This window comes from Heterocephalus glaber, unplaced genomic scaffold (assembly GCF_053883595.1).
Source record: "Heterocephalus glaber isolate CG9 unplaced genomic scaffold, H.glaber_assembly_v1.0 deba00001465, whole genome shotgun sequence".
Lineage (NCBI taxonomy): Eukaryota > Metazoa > Chordata > Mammalia > Rodentia > Bathyergidae > Heterocephalus > Heterocephalus glaber.
In genome coordinates, this window is record NW_028258312.1 from 17093362 (window position 1) to 17113212 (window position 19851).

At 39.7% G+C, this 19851-nt stretch overlaps 1 protein-coding gene and 1 long non-coding RNA gene across 3 annotated transcripts in view; one reads left to right on the forward strand and one right to left on the reverse strand.

Annotated features, from left to right (window-relative positions):
- Positions 1–19851, reverse strand: part of LOC110348514 (uncharacterized) — a 70303-nt gene that overhangs the window by 17045 nt on the left and 33407 nt on the right. The window lies entirely within an intron of this gene.
- Lix1 (limb and CNS expressed 1) overlaps positions 1–19851 on the forward strand; it is a 49530-nt gene that overhangs the window by 8869 nt on the left and 20810 nt on the right. Inside the window, exon 2 of the mRNA XM_004841725.3 lies at positions 8945–9108. Coding sequence (XP_004841782.1) covers positions 8945–9108 — 164 coding nt within the window. The remainder of the gene's footprint in view (positions 1–8944; positions 9109–19851) is intronic.

A 19851-nucleotide genomic window follows, 5' to 3' on the forward strand; every position in this document is an offset into this window, starting at 1 on the left:
GAAATTCTCAAGGTCTCATAGCTTCTATATGAAAACACAGATCATGTGTCCCTATGGGTATTTCCATGGCATCCAACTTGTGAAAATATAAAATGTATATTTTTAGAATAAAACTCTCTGGGTATCCAGTTATTAATGTCTTTCTTGGAATGGGCTTCAGACTTTTACCAGGCTGTAGGAAGAGCACTCTGTTGCTTGCTTCATCTCTAGTCCACTTCTCATGGCTTTCTGTACCCAACTTTCTCTCAGGGAACTGGTCTGCCTTGGGCTCCCAGAGGCACAAGAGTAACTGCACATTTTCTGCAAGTGTCTGGACCCTTCCTGTGGCTCTACCTTCTTACAGGTGAAGCTACCAACCACAAGCTGCATAGCACCCTGGGCAAGGCCAAAAAGCAAAGGACTCTGGGTTTCTGACTTTGTTTTCCATTTTAGTGAACCTGGGATGCCAGATCAATGGAGTTATTTCTAATCAGTAAAATAAACTGAGTCTCCTTATTCTGTCCCTTGTCAAATGTTACCCTCTTCCTGAAGGCATCCTTTCCTGTCACTTCTATAGGAGAATAAAGGGTTCCATGGCTAGGCTACAAACTAAATTGACATAAGAGAGATCAACAGGGGAAACATATTTTCAACTATGTATTTATATAAAGGGTTCTCACTAAATGTGAGAGTCAGAGAAGGGTCAGATAATCAAGCTAATATAGGTAGTATCCTGAGTTATGGAAACAATGGCATGAGGTTTCTAGGGGTGGTAGAAGCACAAGCTATGGAAGGGTTGGGGAGGAAATATACAGTGAATAAAGGCTGTTTTATGCAGATAAAAGTCTCTCTGGTAGTAACACTTGTCTCAGAGCTGGCCTAAAAAAATAGGTGACAGTCTGTGTGGACATCCTATCAACCTCCAGTCTTCTCTCCTGTGATAAGCTTTCTGCGGAGAGAAGGTATGAGCTGCTTTTGAAGAACCCATTTTTAGGCAGACAACCGGAGCTCAGAGAGAGCCACTGCCTGCCCTCCAGGCTGTGCCTCTGGTCAGAGTAATCAGCATAGCAAAGTATCATCCTCTCAGATTCTTCACTCCTCACGTAGTTCTTCAGTGGTGGCACAATTAGTTCTCTTACTCTTGTTTAACACCACCCTCACTCCTTGAAGAGCACAATTTCTCTCCTTCCCCTGCACCTGTCTAAACCTCCTTCCTCCGAGAAGAGCTCTACTACGGCTCACCTCCTATGTAGACTTCTCCTGACACTTTCAGCCCACGTTCATCTATGTTCCCCCTTGCATTTATGTAATTACTGTGCCACAAACTTTTAAGCCTTAAATATTACTTTAACATCATCTCTGTTCTACAGTTTAGTATTCTAATATTTTGTTCGCTAATTATATGATGAATATATTATTTTTCCAGTCAGATCATAAGTTTCTGTGGGCAGAGACCTGTCGTGAACTTCTTTATTACTTCATATTATCAAGGTCAGGGCTGACACATAGACTATGTCTACCACATTGCTGGTTAATTATGGTGTTCTGGTCTACTGATCCCAGAAACTATTTTTAAATCCTTTTCAACAGAGCACTCCAGGAAGTCCACATAAATCAGAGCTGGCATCGAAGACAGGGGTATTAGCATACCCATTTAGGGTTTTCCCAAGCCATAATTATTATAAAGGTGCAATCCAAGCAAAGAAGCAGTCATGTGCCTACTCTGATTAGACTTCATCGTTTTGCACTCTCTGCCATCCCCAATTGGGGCACAGTTGCCACCATCACACTTATCCTGTGTGGACACCATGAAGGTTCATACATAAAAATTCCTGTTACAGAAGAAAATGCTGACCTCTCTATGCATCATAGGGAACTTCATTGACCTACACATTCATTCAGTTGCGCTACAATGTTTGGACTAGAGTGTGCTGAGATTGCAAATAAATTTGAGGATTGCTTCTAGTTGAATAGCCTTGTGCGGGATACCACAGAGGCTGTAGAGAAGAATAAACCAGAGTCCCTGCCCTTTAGAATCACACAGTCTGCTGTGGGTTAAGTAACAGAAAACTGTACTCTATTAGATGAATTGTTACCACAAGTTGTTTCATTCCTCTGGCCAGAAGGAAGTCCAGCCAAGTCTGACTTGATAAATTTAGCCAGGAGCACCATATCCATTTTATTAGCATGGTTTATAGGAGATTAAGTGCTAAGACACAGAGCAGCTAATAGAATCAGAGCTCAGAAAAGGAGATGCCTATTGGCTGGAATTGGGGGATAAGGCATAACAGAGGAGGTGGTGTTTCCTCTGGAGTGTGGAAGTAAAATACATGGAAAGAGGAAAGGGGAGAAGCAGAAATAACACTCAAGGTAGGAGAGAGAATTTCAAGTGGAGCAGATAACAAATAAGCACTGTGTGTTCAGTGACAAGTAAGGAGAATGTCCTGGATGAAACTGATGGAGGATTTCTGCTGGAGGGGGTCAAAGGTCCGATAGCCTAGGTGGGCCAATTATAGATGTCTCTATCGGTTAACTGAGAAAGCCTTTGTAATAAAAACGGAAAGCTGAGGAGGGAAGAAATGTAAACCTCACTTATAAAAGACTTGCTGGGAGATTTAATCACTACTCTTAAAGTTCAGTCATGATCAAATTTCAAAGCACACTGAAGAAGAAAGTAGCCATACCAATATCTATAAACAGAGAAAACTGTCTTCTTGTTGATACCCAAAATATTCAAAACTGCTGACTGGGTCTATCACTGTGTCCCAGAAAGCAATTCCAGGCAGGAGAATGGATTAAGAAGTTTGATCATACCCCCAGCCCCCACCATTTGATGTTCTATTTCTTTATATTTTATCAAACATTGGTTTCCATGACAGAAGCAAAACCGAAAGATGAACCGTTTTGAGCGCTGCACCAAAAGTGCTGCTCTGTTTGTCTTGATGCCAGCAGCAGCCAGATTTTGTCCTGTGTTTCCATCAAGCCTCTCTTGTGTCCTGTGTCCACATTTACCTGAGGACCACTGGTTTTGTCCTGGTTGTGGGTAGAGCCCTTTTCCTTTAGTGTACCTGGACAGAGACTAGAAACTTCAAAGGGGGGGTTACTAAATTTTGAGAGCAACTACGCACAGCTAAAAATGATGTGCTCTACACTCCAGCTTCCTGACCTGAAGTAGAACGCACAGTCAGCCCAAGAGAACTGACCTTGTCTTTTGCTCATACCCTCTACCTGGAAAGCCTCCTACAAGCCCCTGTGTGGTCCTTAGTCATTTCCTTTTATTCCTCCTGAGGTACCTTCTTCATCCACCTTCCCTGAAAGAAGAAGCAGGAAAACAGGAGGTTTGGTTGCAGCCCCCTCTTACTCATACAGTTGGGGATATTTATACCATGCCTTCAAGCTAGAGCAGAGTACTGCTGGTTGCCATAAGGATGCCGATCCACGTGAACAGAGAATGCTTAGTTAGTAAGACTTCTCTGTGCTAGAACCGTGTCACATCACTGGTAGAGCTAGGTAGGCATGAAAATGACTTAAGTTCTATTATATTAGAGCGTATCATGGAATGAGCAAAGAACATAGACTACACACACAGAACTAGGTTAGGTTTCAACTCTGTGGCCATGTAATTGTACATTGAGCTTCTTTTGTCAACTGTAAGTTGTAGATGATAATATTTTTTTCAGTGGAGTGTTGTAAGGTTTAAATGAGAAGACGCATAGTAGTTGGCACATAATAAGTATATGATAAGGGAGGTGGGTTTAGCCACTTCTTCCTACAGCAGGATTTCTCAAACTTTCATGTGCCTTCAACTGCACATTATTCTATGACTGAGAATCATTTTCAAATGAAGAGCTGGTTCAGTGTCCCTGGGGAAAGATCCAAGGTCCTGCCTTTCTAACAAGTCACCAAGGGCTGTCCAGGATGGTTCTCAGGGGACTGACTGCACTTGAGGTAGCAAAAGCTTAGCAATTATTTTATTTTTGTTTTTATTACTAAGGAGTTCATGATAGAGATGTGTCTTGAAAAAAAATGAGTAGGTGCCATTCAAGAAAACTGTGGAAAAGAAGGACATTCCAGGGGAATGAAAAGAAGTACGGGTCTTGCCAGTACTGTGGGAAACATGGGGGGATGAGAAGCGTGGAGGTGAACTTAGGGAAAGGAATTTAAGAATAAGAGAGTGTCAGCCATAAAGAACGAGAAACGAGACATTTATAGCTAAATGGATGTATATTGAGGCCATCCTCTTAAGTGAAATAAATAGGACACAATTGTGTAAATACCGAACAGTTTCTCTGGTGTGAGAAACTGAAAGTGTAAATAAGGATTAAAATGAATAATTGATAATTTGAAATAGGAAGAAAAGGTTCAAAGGAGTAGGGGAAGTGGGAGGAGAAAGGGATAGGAAAAATTATAAGAAAAGGAGAAAAACAGAAACAAAGTCTTTGTAAATAGGAAAGGGTGGAGGGGGTGAAGGGTGCACAGGGAATGGGGAAAAAATAAGAACCAAGATTCATCATGTACAGGTACAAGCACCCAATGATAAATGTAAACGTATTGTATACCGAAAATGTACCAATAAAAGAATTTAAGAAAAAAAAAGAATAAGAGAATGTACCAAGACACAGGGTCTTCTATGCTTCTCTGAGGACTTACTTATTCTACAAGTAAGGAAGGAAGCAAAAAAGGGATTTACGTGAGGTGACATATGAGCATGAGCCAATGCAGCAATGACAAGATGGACTAAGAAGCAGTGATAGCTGTGGAGACATTAAGAATGTGGAATTGACAAAATTTTGGCATTCATGAGATATGGAAAGAAGTGAAATGTAAATTTCCTCTTATATTTCAGATTTAGGTGACTGTGTAGATGATAATATCACTATCCAAGTAATACAAAATGAAAGAAAAAATTCAGAAGGCAGAGATGAGCTAATGGAAAAGAAAATAACTTGACTTTAAAAATACATTGAACCTGTGCAACACTGTCCAAATGGAAGTGTCTGTGAGCAAAGTTGGGGCTACAGTTTGGAGAAGAGTTTGGGCACTGTCGTTTTACATTATGGTATATAGGGTCAGAGATTTCAAGAACAGCAGTAGAGAAAGAAGCAAGAGAAAACAAGGCAAGATTATCCTGGAAACCAACATGAGGAATGAATAGAACAAGAAAAGCCCATGTAAGAGACTAGGCCAAATAGAGAGAGAGAGAGAACTATAATCAGGAAGAAATAATGTCAGAAGAGCTTAGATGAGAATTTCTAGAAAAACTGACAACTATCAAATGCAGCTAAGAGGTGAATAAGGTCTGAAAATTAGGAATTGATGTTATTTGTTATAGGAATATATGTCATTTGTCAAAGTAGTTTTGGTGGAAAAATATAGAAGGAAGAAGCCAGAATGTGCTGGATTAAAAATCAATAGAAAGTAAGGAAGCAAAAATAGTTGTAGAATATTCTTTCTACCAGCCTGGCTATAACTGGAAAATTTTAATAACCTGTAGCCAGAAATAAAGCTCCAAGATTGAGTGTCTCATTTAATTGATTGATTAATTCATTTATTCATAATCTTATGCATACTTACGGCTCCTGGGAAGGAATAAGTAAAGAGGAAGGATTTAAAAATAGGTGAAGGGCCAGGGATTTAGCTCAGTGGTTCCACTGCCTGCCTTGAAAGTGCAGGGTCCCAAGTTCAATCCGTGGCACCAAAAAAAAAAAAAAAATAGGTCAAGAGCTTGACTAAGAGAACAATGCTCAGATGAAGCAGCACAAGTCATGTGAGCCTGTGGGAAATTAGGTGGAGCTGGGCCGTTATGCAGGTAGAGGCCTCGATTTAGGGATAGAGATCACACACTTGGTAGCTCCAGTTTATTCTACAGCATGGAAGACAGATTCACCTGGAGACTAAAACTGTGTCATAAGCCCCAGCCTCAAATGTGGCTAGTTTTTTTCAACAGTACTTGACTCTCTGCTCACATTTACTTTGCCGTTGTCCATAAGCTTTCCTTATGCTACCTCACAAAAATAAAGGAGCATGTGTTTCATAAATAGAGCATGCTCTGATACACTGATCTTTGGAATTCCAAACCGCACACTGTCCTTCTTCCCTCTCCACTCCATTCATCTGGCTTTCCAGTCAACAAGAGCAGATAGAGATAGAAAGACGGATTGCGTGTGTGCATGTACATGTGTTGCACACTTTAAGGGTGATGACATCCATAGGACCATCAAAAAAATCTTCCTAAATTGCAAAATGAAAAATTTTTAAACTGCAGCTTTTATTCATGCAGAAATCTTACTTGGAACATACCTTCCAATTCTTCAATCCAAAAGGTTGTAATGTGCCAAAATCCTTGTGTTCATTTTACCTAGATAATTGTGAGTCTTCAATTTCCTACTCCAGGTCTTAGCCGAACATCACTCAATAGTGAACTAACTTAAATGAAGAAGCTAATGGTCCTTCCTGCCTAGCAGAGCAACCCTGGCTTTAGTTTTAGGCTTCAATTTTCAGGACATCTCTGCTGAATTCTGAAGGTCAATTCAAGTACAGATACAAATTGGCCACTCGTAAATCTTTGTCTTTTCAGAATTGCATGGGGGAGGAGGATGGGGCAAAATATAGTTTAGAACATAAAAGTTCTAATTCTATTTGGAGTTATATCAACTGGTAGAAATACTATTTCAAATATTTTTAAACAAATCAAAAAACTCTGGAATGATCAATTCTCAACTTGACCCCTTCAATATGTTTTCATTCATTCAATTATCACTCCTGATAGGCTTATGTTTTCTCAGTTTATTTCCCCAGATGCTTCTTAAGTACCAAACACTGAAGTTTTTTCATAGATGCAGGCATCGGATCTCTTGAGTGTCTCCAGAATTTACCTGAACCGCACTTCATGGAACTGATGGGTGACCTAGGAAGGAGGTGCAGGAGCCCAGTGCTCTGGGAAACAGATTGGAAGCTTGTGCACTTTATGTTTTTGCTTCCATATAAAACTCACTGGGCCAGGGATTTAGCTCAGTGATTCCGCTGCCTGCCTTGCAAGCACAAGGTACTGAGTTCGATCCCCGGTACCAAAAAAAAAAAAAAAAAAAGGAAAAAAACCCTCAGAAAACATCAATCTCCTCTAGCTTGAACCACATCCAAAAATATATTTAGAATAATAACAAAAGGCATAGACACTGTGTTACACAAAAGAAAAATTTGAAAGAAGAAAAAACTATCATGAAATCTGAGAGTTGTCTGTGTTAGTGTACTTTCCTAGGCAAACAAGAGATACTGGTTTAAAGTGGCTAAAGAGAAAAGCAGATTAAGTTGTTTCACATAACTCAGAGTCAATCAAGGATCCCGGATTTAGGCAAAGCTGGAACGCTGTGTCATCAGAACTTAGTCTTTTTTCATCTCCCCTCTCTACTCTTCTTTATGCACTTTCTTCACAAGCCAGCTTTCCTTCTTGTTCAGGCAGTGCCACACTTACCCCCATCCCTGCAGCACCTTAGTGATAAATGGGAATTTCCAACAAAACTCTTAGTCTCATTGCCTCTAAATGACTTGACTTGGACTAAATGCCCAGTTTCACGCCTGGAGATCACATGAAACTTTACCTCTCTTCGTAGGAGAAGGTGAGCAAATGGCAGGTAGACCAAAACAACATGTGCTAGGCTGCTTTCAAGTATGTGGTGGGCTCTCAAGAGGGTAAGGAGGTAAGCTGATGTGCAGCCCCAGAAGTTAGAAGGAGGACCCCTGCATGGACCTCACAGGAAAGCAGATTTCAGCTCACCTTTTCACAAACCATTCCAACTTGAAACAGGCTGCTTCACATGGACCAAGTACAGGCCCTCGCACATGTGCAGGTACAGGCCAGATAGGCAGCTGTCAGGAGGGCTGGCAAGGAATCCCCGCATTAGGAAGAGCTTTGCCTACATGACCCACACGGTCACTTTTGACTCCACAATTCTATTATCCTTGTTAATTTCCACAATTCAGTGTGCAGTACAGGATAAACAGAGCAACCTAATTTGATCTGGAACTTCGGCAGGCTATCACAGGCCATTTAATCTAAAACACACGGCTCCAGCCATTGCTGTTTTCTGGAGTCATATAACAGACCTTGTCCTTAACAAGGTTGGCAACTTATTATTTTCACTCATGGATTTTTCCAGCCTCCTGCTTATTTCACAATTGCCTTCCATCCTCCTTTAGATTTGGATAAAGGGAACGTAAATGCTTTGCCTTCCTTAATTCCTCCTCTTAAATTTTATAAATGGTAAGTCCAGATTAAAATTACATTGCTTACATCTTTCCTTCACATTTGGCTTTCACTTTGCAGGTTTTAGGGTCTGTCTTTATTTATTTATTTATTTTATTTTTTTGGTACTGGGGATCGAACTTGGGACCTTGTGCTTGCGAGGCAGGCGGTAGAACCACTGAACTAAATCCCCGGCTCACTTTGCAGGTTTTGGACTCCAAGAGCGATGGGTGAAAGGGCCACAGATAATCACAGCTCTAGACTGTCTACTAAGGCAAATTCTCAAAGATGGAAGAGTGACATTTTTAAATTTGATATTAAAAATTAATTTGTAAATTTGATGCCATGCAATATTAGTAGAGTGCCAAAACCACTTGAGTGTTGCTTGTTAAGAAATATATACATGTTGGGGCCGGGGATTTAGCTCAGTGGTGCTCCCGCTTGCCTTACAAGCTCAAGGACACGAGTTCGATCCCCGGTACCAAAAAAAAAACAAAAAACCAAGAATGAAATATATACATGTGCATTAAAATGATATATTTTAACATACTTTAAATATATTTGAATAAGGCATATTCTCTCATAGCCGAAAGCAGCCCCACTATACACATTCTCTACTTAAACTGAAACTGCCAGGTTACAGAATCCAGCTTCAAATCAAATTTTGTTTTTGCCAGGTTATATCCATCCTTAATAATTTATGATGTTTCCCATCTTTTTCAGTGAACGTTGTATCAATGTTACAGGAATTCTGGGAAAGCAAGCAGCAGCAGAAGGCCACGTTCCCAAGTGAAGGCGTGGTGGTCTATGAGTCTCTGCCTTCTTCAGGGCCCCCCTTTGTGAGTTATGTGACTCTCCCAGGAGGGAGCTGCTTTGGCAATTTTCAGGTAAGAAGCAGCCGTCGTCAATTGTCAATGAAAGTAAACTGGGTTAAAAGAAGAACAAACCCTTCAAGTGGTAAGATCATAAATTTTCTTGGATGTAGGGAACAGAGTTACGACATGTTTTATCACATATACCAGAAAATCAGTCAAATGTTCTATTTTTAAAAAATGGAAATGTTCTGTATGAGAATATGTACTGATATTTCTTTATAGAAAATGAATTTTACAGCACAGTGTTTTATTTGCCAGATAGCTGCTGCTCTTTTCCTTAAAATTTTTTTTAAATAAAACTTACCATCCTCAGAAATGGTGGCAAAGCTCTTCTATCAGAGCCCTTCCATCAGTAGGAATCTCTACTTTTGTGAATTTTGAAATCAAATGTTAGTCAGTTTAATAAATCTACCACACACCAAAGCATGAACCAGCAGTGAAGTGCTGAGAGTCACTGGGTTCAATCAAGCACATGTAATAAGCCCACATTCTCTCTGTAACTTGTCTGCCCTTAAGAAACTTATTTAATTTCTCTTCTCTTCCCACCTTTGAGTTGAGAGCTAATATCCACAGGAATGTTTGGAAGTCATATGAAATACACATGTACTAATGTGTTTAGCACAGTATCTGGTACATTATAAGTATTACAAGTACTGTTTTTATAATAATTATAAAGACCCTGCCAGTTGGTTAAGTGTAAATGATGATACAGTTCTAGTTGTATACTGATTCACACAAAAACACTTGCCTATGTTACCATCAATATCTGCTTACCCAATATATGAAACAAATTCTCATTGAGTAACTAAAAAATAGCAAGCAGTGGCCTGGGGTTATGATACCCTGAGGAAATCAATGTACAAAGACCTTTATGGTAGTTACACTGATATGTAAGGGTCAGTGAAAGCATAAAGAAGGGAACTTCTAAATTTAGCAGTCCTCTTTATAAGTACTTCGTAATGCAATAAACTATCTCTCAATTTTCAGTACCTTGCAAAGACGTTTTATTTACAGTTTAGGGACATTATGAAACTCATAAACAATCAAGTTTATCTCTTAGCTTTGACAACTAAGAAGCCCAGAGGCAAATTTCTATGTTGCTCTTTGCAGTGTGAGTGTAGAGAACTTAATATCAATCATTTTTAAGACTATCATCATACCTGGTATTGTTTATATTTCTACCTTTACTTTTCCTTTAAATTTAGTGCCTGACTCATTTGCTTTATCTTTGTTACCTGATGTATCTGTGTTTCATTGCAACAAATCTTTTGTGGAGTAAGGAAAGTGTATACTTTCATAAACAGACCCACTAACCTACACTGCCTAGGAGAAATCAGGATTCTTCGGGAATGTAAATGCAAGCTGAGATGTGTAGTTGAGGGTATCCTGGCTAGCTGGGAAAGAAAATATGGCCGTCTCTGAGGGAGGAGCGCTGTGCAAAGCAAAGGAGCAAGAAGAAAGCATAGGCACTTTCATAATTGTGACAGCGTCAGTCCATAGGGTAAGGTCCCTTGGGAAAGGATAGTTAGGCACTCATATCAAACTCGAAGGGACCATCACACCTTGCAAAAGAGTATGGGTTTTCTACTCTATAAAACCAGAACCCAGGAAGTTGTAGGCTATATTCAAATGTGTTTCAGAAAGGTTGCTCTGACATGAAGATTCTTTAGAGCTATGTAAAGCTAAAGGCTGAGCAGCTGATGGGAAGTGAGCTATGAGTGCCATGGGTTCCATGAAGGTGAGCTGCAAAGCCAGCCAGGTTAGGTGGGGAAAGCGGAAGAATTTCAATAGGCATAGGAGGTAGATGATACCACAGCTTTGGCTTTAGCCACTGGGCAAAAAAAAAAAAAAAAGAGGAGGGGGAGCAGGTACATGGAAGAAAAGGGTGGAGCAAGTGTCAAGTACCTGGAAGTGCCAGGCAGAGATGTGTAACCAGCTGAAGAATATAGGAGCTGAAACTAGAGAAATACAAATTGTATGTCTACTTTTCTGAGCTGAAGCTGTGGCTGCAGGTACCACTGCCAATGTGTGGTATGCAGAAGAAGATCAAAGAAATGGTCTTAGGAATCCTTTCTGGGGGGAGAATAAAAAGAAAAATATTTCTCTAAAAAATCTGAAGATTGCCCAGAAAGGGACAAAGAACCAAAGGAAGGAATTTATGGAAGCCAAGAAATGTGGCATCTTCAGACTGAAGATGCAAAGGTCAGGCATAAGCTGCAGTTTAGAGATCCACTGAGGTGTGCCCAGTAGCTGTGATAAATCCAAGGTCTTTCACAACCTGTGGAAGAGTAATTCTAGTGCTAAGTACAGGATCCAACTTCAATGACAGATTAGAGAGCACAGCGTCCCTCAGTAAGGATGTAGAGGGCTCTCTTCCATTCTTGTGGTAAATTTGACCTAAGAAACAAGGACTGCCTAGTCCCCTGACGGGGAGGCAGGGGGGAGTTGGAGAGAAAGCATGTTCTAGTCTAATTGTCATCAGTGACTTTCAAATACCTAAGTCATAATTAAGGCTGGGAAGGACATCTAAGACTGAGACTACTATCCAGTCCTCAAAAAGCCTTTGGAGATGGGTCAGAAACAAGATGAACTGCTCTCAGAATGTAAAACAACAGGAGCAGCAGCAAAGTCGCACAATTGAATCAAAATAGTGGACTTAGCACATTTCTCCTCTTTTCTAGTTTAAAGTGCTTTAAAATCTCAAAGAGGTGCTTGAAAATAAGTAAATTTGCAATAACACTGAGCAACAAGAAAGAACGCCACTGCCACTTTGAATTTTGAGGCAATTCTAGAAGAACATGGAACCAAAACATCAGGTGCAAAAATGCCATTGTCTAAACACATACAAGAGAAACATACTTTGAAAGTAAAGAAGAGCTCAACAAACTCCAGGCCCAGATAAACAAATGCAGAGTAGAGGGGTGTCCTGGAGTAATCTTAAGGCTCATTAAAGAATTGCTTTCAAAATTGCAGAGAGCCACTGAGGTACTGCCTTCCTCTCACCTGAGTGGTAGTCAGCAGTGGATTTTGACCTCTCGTGAATGGAAGTGAGTTGCCTGATGAGGACAAATGGAATGAGAGTCTGAGAACAGAACCTGATGTACTTCAGACACCAATGACAAGGATGAGGGCAGGAAGAGGGAAGAAAGGCAGCAACTGAGGGGGAGACTTTCTGACCCACATGTGCCTGCAGGTCTATTACCAAGCATTCTAAGAGGATGTCTGCCAATCAACCCTCCTCGAGCATCAGAGCTCCCACGAGCCCTCTCATTTGGAGAAACACATTTACTCAAACAAGGACAAAGTTCTTATTGGCCACCTAAACTAATAGGCTTCTTTGCTCATAAAATGTCAATGAACTAAAGATCAGCAAACATTTGAGGAAAGCCAATACAGTAAAATAAAAGGCCAAGCCAGGCAAACAAATCACCAAAGTAATTCAGACAACACAGAACATAAGAAAATATTATAGCAGATATCCTCAGAAAATTTCAGGAAGATATCGATCCCTAAAACTGATAGAAGAAACAATAAGCAAGACACAAGAAAGTTAAGATGTCATTGCCAAATTACAACAATTAATAAATAAAGAGCAAATAGATGAGTGTGTACAGATGACAGAGAAATTGGTAAGGCACAATAAAGCTAAAAAGAGAAATCAAGTAAACTTTCTAGAATTTAGAGCAAAAAAGACAAAGATTGAAAAGAGACAGTACAGGAGACAGGAGGTAAACCATAAAAGTGAATGTTAACAGGAGTCCTAGGAAGAGCTAAAGACAATAGAGGAAAGGAAATAACAAAAGCAGTTTTTTTTTAATTAAAGAGAATCACAAGTTTTCATATTGAAATAACCTTCCACATTGTCAGCAGGATCACGACAAGAGCTATGGCTGCGTAGGACTTAGGGAAAGCATTCTGCCTGAAAGGTGGATCTCCATTTATACATTAACCTGTTTTTAAAATTAGATTGAATATACAGGTACCTTTCGGGAAACTTTAGGAGAGCTGATAAGATGGGACAAAATCTGGCGGACTTGGTTGACAAAACCAAAAACTGTGTCTGAAAAGATAAAAAGCACACTTTTGGCACTTCTGATTAAGAAAAAAATCGAGACAGATGCCCCACCAAGTGTGAGAGAAGGGATGTGATCATAGGAGTATAAGAATACTATATAAATCTTTACATTAAAAAAGCATGATGTAGGCTACTTTCTGGATATCAAGAAACTCTGTATTATCTTTGTTAACTCTCTCACTACAAAATTATTTCAAGAGAAAAAGTTTTTATGTATGTGTGTAAGGAGAGGCTAATGGTCCCTGTTAATTATGACTAAGGTTTAAACCCCTATTCAAGCATTAACACAACTCCAACTGGGCCAACTTTTTCTTCCAGCTTTATCTCCTGAAATTCTCTCTTCTGATACTTTGTACTTCAGCCTAACTATTCGCTGCCCATGCCTTGACCTCATTCCCATAGTCACACTGTAACCTACTTATGACAGCGGTAGCCACCTTTTCTTCAGGTCTAAACCCTGCTCCATCTTTCAGGACTCTGCACAGTGTCACATTCTCAATGAGCATTCTTTCGATCTCCCTCCTAGAAATCCTTGCCTCCTCTGATTTCCCAAAGCAGTTATCTGTTTCTTCACAGTGCTTAATGATTTCTACTTTGCGCTAAGGTTACTTATGTGCATTCTCTGTCTTTGTAATAAAATGTAAGTTCCTTGGGGACAGGGCCTATATCCTTATGTCCCTCATGACTTCAAGCACTGTATTTTTCTATAATAAGTGCCTAATAAAGTTTGTTGAATGAATACACAAATGAGTGAATAACAAATCCCAAGAATAAACGAAGTTAATGCCTGCAATTTTTATATGTAGTCATAACAAAGATATTCTACCTAACTCTGCAAGGTAGGGGATTGGAGAGGAAATATATTTCTGATTAAAATATTGAAAGTGGATGAATTTGAAAGAATTGATGTAAAAAAATATTTTTTCTGAATTTAATTTGAGCATATTAACTTTTCCCCCAGTCAGTCCTCATAACAATGAAAAGCTAATTTTGGCCATATTCACACCCAGGCTTGCAATGGATTTGTTCATATTCAATATGTCCATTCATTAAAACCTAATTAAGCCAGGGATTTAGCTTAGTGGTTCTGGCGCCTGCCTCGCAAGCACAAGGTCCCGAGTTTGATCCCCAGTATCAAAAAAAAAAAAACCTGATTAAAATATAATACATTTGGCAGGTCAATGAATAAATGTAGAGAATATGAGTCTAAGAAAGTCTAATGTTCTTGTTTTTGTTTTTGCTACCCTGAAAATTATGAATTTCCCTAGTGACTCACAAATTTTGACCCAAAATGATAGGACTTCCCTAAGGTAGGAGTTCCAACATCCTCCTTGTGGCCTTTAAAAAAACAGAAAACAAAATGAAAATCCGAACTTCTCAGCAGGGAGGGCTCTTGGTGATTTCTCTGATCATTTCAGGGTCTCCCTTTCCTTATGTTTAAATCATCATATTTTAAGGTTCCCCTGGGAATTGTTAACATCCTTGCTTAAAAAGATCCAGAATTTCCTGAATCAAATGTGTTTTGAAAATGTATTTGGGTGGTTGGCTGCCAATTCTGGCCCCTTAACCTATTTGGCCCCCCAAAATATGATTTGAGAAAAAAAAACAAGAGAAAAAAAAAGAAAATCTCTCTTAAAGCAATGTCCTTACGTTTTTCTTTGTCAGCTCAGAAACCATCCTAAATGCTATTTTCACCATATAACATTTCACCATGTTTTTGCCAGCACTTGGCCTCTACGAGCCTACATGCTCATTCCTACAATGCCTTTCACATAATCAAATGTCACTCCTGTGCACTGCAAATCATTTCACAATGGGTTATTAATGCCGAGACCATGTGCTGAAACATGGAGAAGCCATTATGCCAGCAGTAGCCTTCTAACTGAGCTGTGCACGTCACTTCCAGAGGTGCCAAGCAACTGAAAATACTCAAAGTGGAGTGTGGGACTGGACTGTGGGACTAATCCCTCTGGTCTCAGATAGTTTTAGAAAAGCTGTAAGAGATTAATTATGCTCATTCATTCTTTAGAAAAGTGGCATTCAGGCTGAACTTCAATGTTCTGATTAATCAAAGGAAAGCAGTCCAGTCAAAAGCTCTGGTGGACACAAACCACTGGTTTTTATGCAAAGAAACCTACCACTGAAGTAAATAGAAAGCTTCTGTCCATGAAGACTACTTAAAGAATTTTTAGTTATCTCAACATCACAACCCACGAAAAGAAAGCAAGAAGGAAGGAAGGAAGGAAGGAGGAAAAAGAGAAAGAAAGAGGGGAAGAGAGAAAGAAAGAAGGAAAGAATAGCTGTAACTCTGCCTCTAGACTAGGCCTTCATACACTAGCACAGTGCAGAAAACAAGAAGTGAAAATATGATTTTATTTTTGAATTTCTAAACAATAAATAAACTATTGACATATAAAACTTTCAGGAAGCATATTGAAACACATTAGTACTTATTTGTGTCTCCTATATAAGAAAGCATCTTCTAATATTACAGGCAACAAGTGGAAATTCATGCATTTAGAACATATTTTCTTTATGCCATTTTGTCTAGGCAGTTAATCCTTCCCTGGCCACATATCATGACCATGAAAACTCGCAGTAATTTCCGTGTTTTACAGTAAGAGCAACACAAGGGCCATCAGACCATCATCTGGCTCCCCTCTTTACGAACTCAGAAGGAGAGCCACTCATTATTTCAGCAGCTGTTTTTGTTTCCAAATCCAAAAGGGAACTTGAGTATTTTATCTTATTTTATGTTTTGATGTAAAAGGTTGGTGATTCAGGTTTTGTTTTCAAGCCAGTGATGTGGTCTTCCATATAGAGCCTGCTGAAATGACTTGGATTAATGAATTCCACTCTTATTTTGAGTTTAAAAAAAAATCCCTTGAGTATAGTATGACACCCTGCAATTATTTATGTGCATGAAATGTGATTAAATAAAAAAAGGGGGGCTCCCTGGCTAACACATTGATGTGATAGCTTGATTTATTTCAAGTGTGGGTATCATGTCTTTTTCACTTACATATTTTGCTATTGTTAAAACTGATTCACAGAAATAAGCATAGGTGTAGATGCAGGGGGTAACTCTGAGGTTAGTTGTTTAATGCCAGGCACCACATGAAGTGGAGACATTCAGTATTTTCACAGGCAAAGTCCTGATTGACTTTCTCCCCACTTACAACCAGTGTTTGTTGTTGTGTAACAAGACCACACAGAGGGAGTGAGAGGGGAACACTCAGCAGATGAGGTCCATGAGAAGTCTCACCTCTGGAAGGGCACTCCATTCATTAATGGCCTTTGACTATTATGGCATCGTGGTTTTCAAACTGATGTTATTGCCTAGGAAAATACCTAGAAAAAGTTTTTTTCCAAGGCCTTACCGCCAAAAAGAAGATAGATGTGTTTAATTTTGTTTTACATTACTTAAGGCAATAAGCACATTTCACTTTCATGCTTTGCACGGGTCTCTCAAAGTCCAGGGAATTGAAGGTGTATCTAAATCACGATAAACTCAGTTTATAAAATTAAGTTTTTCCCAGAAGAGAATGACTAAGAGAAAATTTGATCAATTCATATATTTGACTAAATGGAATTATAATGCTCTCTGTGCTGGTAATTAAATAAGGCCCGGCCTTAGCATTCCATATTTCAAATAAAGGCTTAGTTCCTGCCATAAAATTGAAACTATTGCCCAGGACTAATGCTGTTTTAATGCTAACAATTTCTGTTTGAAATCATCCATGACCTCTTCTCTGCCTTTAGTATACATAGACACAGATGTACAGCACGCTATGCAGTGTAACAACTTCTCAAGGAGTTATTTCCTGGTGGAAATCTCCACAGGAAAGCATCCTGTTTATAACTAATGAGACCCAAAGATAGGAAGGGTAGTTATAACCCCATCCCATTTGAAAGTCATGTCAGCTAATTAATTATCAGACTTTAATGACTTGCCTGTGAAACTGGAAGTGCATATTGTTTTAATGAGACCCTTTATTTATTCCCCACCCTCTTTCCCTAACTTTAATGTTTCTTTTCTTATTAAGCCAAGTGAATGGAGATGCCTGACCTCCAAAGAGAACAGTAGAATGAGGTGAAAGGAAAGATCAGAAAAGTCCCTGTGATAAAAATAAAGACTTCGGACTATCTCCACAGGAGTCTCCCAGCCCTTCCTAGATGTACTAACTTTGTGTACTAACTCCCCTCCTCACTGGACTCCAGTCTCCCTAACCCCTCTGTTCCTCTCATGGAACCCTTTTACATCAAAGCTACTATAAAAATAAACCAAAATCTCAAGCCCTGATCAATTCATCTTGTCTTCACCTTAACTTGGGAAAAGAAAAAGAATTAAAAGAAAGAAAAAGGAAAAAAGCCTCAAGGAGCACAGTACAAAGTGCGTTTGTAATAGTTACCAGGGACTTGGGTCTAGGTATGTGTGCGGAATAGCGTTTGCAGCAGAGGTAAACGAGGAGGAGACCAGGTGGTTTATATTATAAAAATAACATTCTGACCCACCATGTGCCTGAAACGTTTCTTTCAGCTGACAGGAACTGGTGAGTTTTCTCTGAAAATTGGACTCCCAGACCGGTCCCCTCCCCCATACCTAGCAAATCCTGGTTCCCGGCACACACAGCTCTAAATTGTTCCTAACGTATTTGCCGCCAGGCTGACCTACAGAGAGACACAATATTAACTTGGGTGACTGAGTTTCAAAGGTTGCCCTTTTTCACATCACCATCTGGAAGGGGGAAAATGCTAATATATCCATAATTAGATAAATTGGAACACATGCAAATGTTCGTGCTTTGGCCAGGGCCGTCAAGGTCTTGAAAGCAGCAGGGCCTGACTTGTAGCGTTCTTTTTGCTGAGGGCTTGCTGTCGAGATGAAACTACCGAGGTGTTGGTGACACTGACCAGACCTGGCGGCCATACGCGCACACACTCTGCAAGGCACTTGCTGGGACTCAGACTATATGTTGCAAAGGCAAAATGTTCCCAACCACCTGAATGACAGATGTAACAGCCTAGAGGATTTGGGCAAGAATTCTCACCTCTCACAGTCAGTTTGTTTGGTTTTGCCACTGCAAAGTCACAGCTTAGGAGAATCCTTGGAGTCCATGTGCTGTTGAGTGAATGCCACCAAAATATCACTGACTCAGAGAGGATGCCTTTAACGCTGAGTTCGTGTGTAGAGACAATCTGCAGCCTTTGCCATCACATCACTCTTTTCAAAACCGTGTTCCTTGTAGACTACCGCTGATCGGCCCCAGATGAAGGTGAACCTACTTTGGTTTTATACATTTTGGATCTGAAGACTGTTTCTCCTTAGTATTTAAAACACATGTCTGAATGATTCTAGAAAGTCTTTTGTTTAAGATGGAGAGAAGTCACTTCTATTGATGCCTTTCCACATACTTTGCTATACAAAGCACTGTAGTTGGGATCCATGTTTAGTGGAATCTTGGGATGTAGAAATGGCTACTGAGCACATGTATGCTTTTTTTTTTAAAGCAAAGCATGGAAAAATTAATTAAATGAAGGTTACCAGAAGAGTTACTGCTCAGAGTCTAAATTGTCTCAGCTTGGCTAGATGTTTCTATACACAATAATATTCCTATAGTTTTAAAGCATATCAAAAATAATTAACAATGCAACTTTTTTTTTGGCAAGACAAGCGCTGTACCACTGAACTATATCCTTAGTCCTTTTAAAATTTTATTTTGAGATACAATCTCACTATGTGGCCCAGATAGCCTTGAACTTGTGGTCCTCCTGCCTCAGCCTCCAAGTAGCTGGGATTTTAGGCATGTGGCATCATGCCTGGCCAGCATAACTAATTTCTCATTAGGCATAGACATCACATGTTCATGACTAGAATAATTTTATTTCAATTAACTTAAGAATTTCTATCCATCCTGCAAAATTGACTAGCTACTGTTTTATTTGATGACAGCCTACAAATTACTCTGGGTTGGATCTTGATATTGCATTGTGGAAAATTACCATGGAAGAAAGAAAAACTGCTGAGCAGAAAAGCAAAACTGAGACCTCACTTAGATAAGTCAGCAAATTTTAAAAGAACTATTATAAAGGACTTTTTAAACCCTGAATGTTGCTTTTCTTCACCCTTGAGTAGGAGCAATTTCTCTAGTGAGCAATTAGCCTTTTAATGTTAGCAGAGGTGGATTTACCATGAACATAAAGAAGCTTCAGCACAGGCTTCTTGCAACTGTTTTTCACTTGTAATTTTATATTGTTTTTCTTAAGTAAGGTTTCCCAAATTATGTAAGCCTCACACGCCACAAAACCTGCTTCCACCCCTTCCTATTAGAAATAAGACGGAGGCTGGAACAACGTTCCTCATAGAGTAGTCCTAGGTGCTTCAGAATCCCCTGCTTATTAAATGCAGATCCCCTCCCCACAACCCATCTGAAGAGATTCTGATTCCGTAGGTCAGGATGGATCTGAGTGTACACACGTTTAACAAGTTCCCAGGAGATTGCATCATGAACACTAAAGCTTTTGATCTATGCTCTCCATTTCTGGCCCTGGCTTGGTAGAAATCCTCATAGGATTTCATAGGGACCCCTGTGGGCTCCCAGTGGATTATTGATGATCTCAACTACAAAATAAAGCCAGAATGAGCTGGGCCTTGGGGGGCATGGGGGCTGGTTCTTATT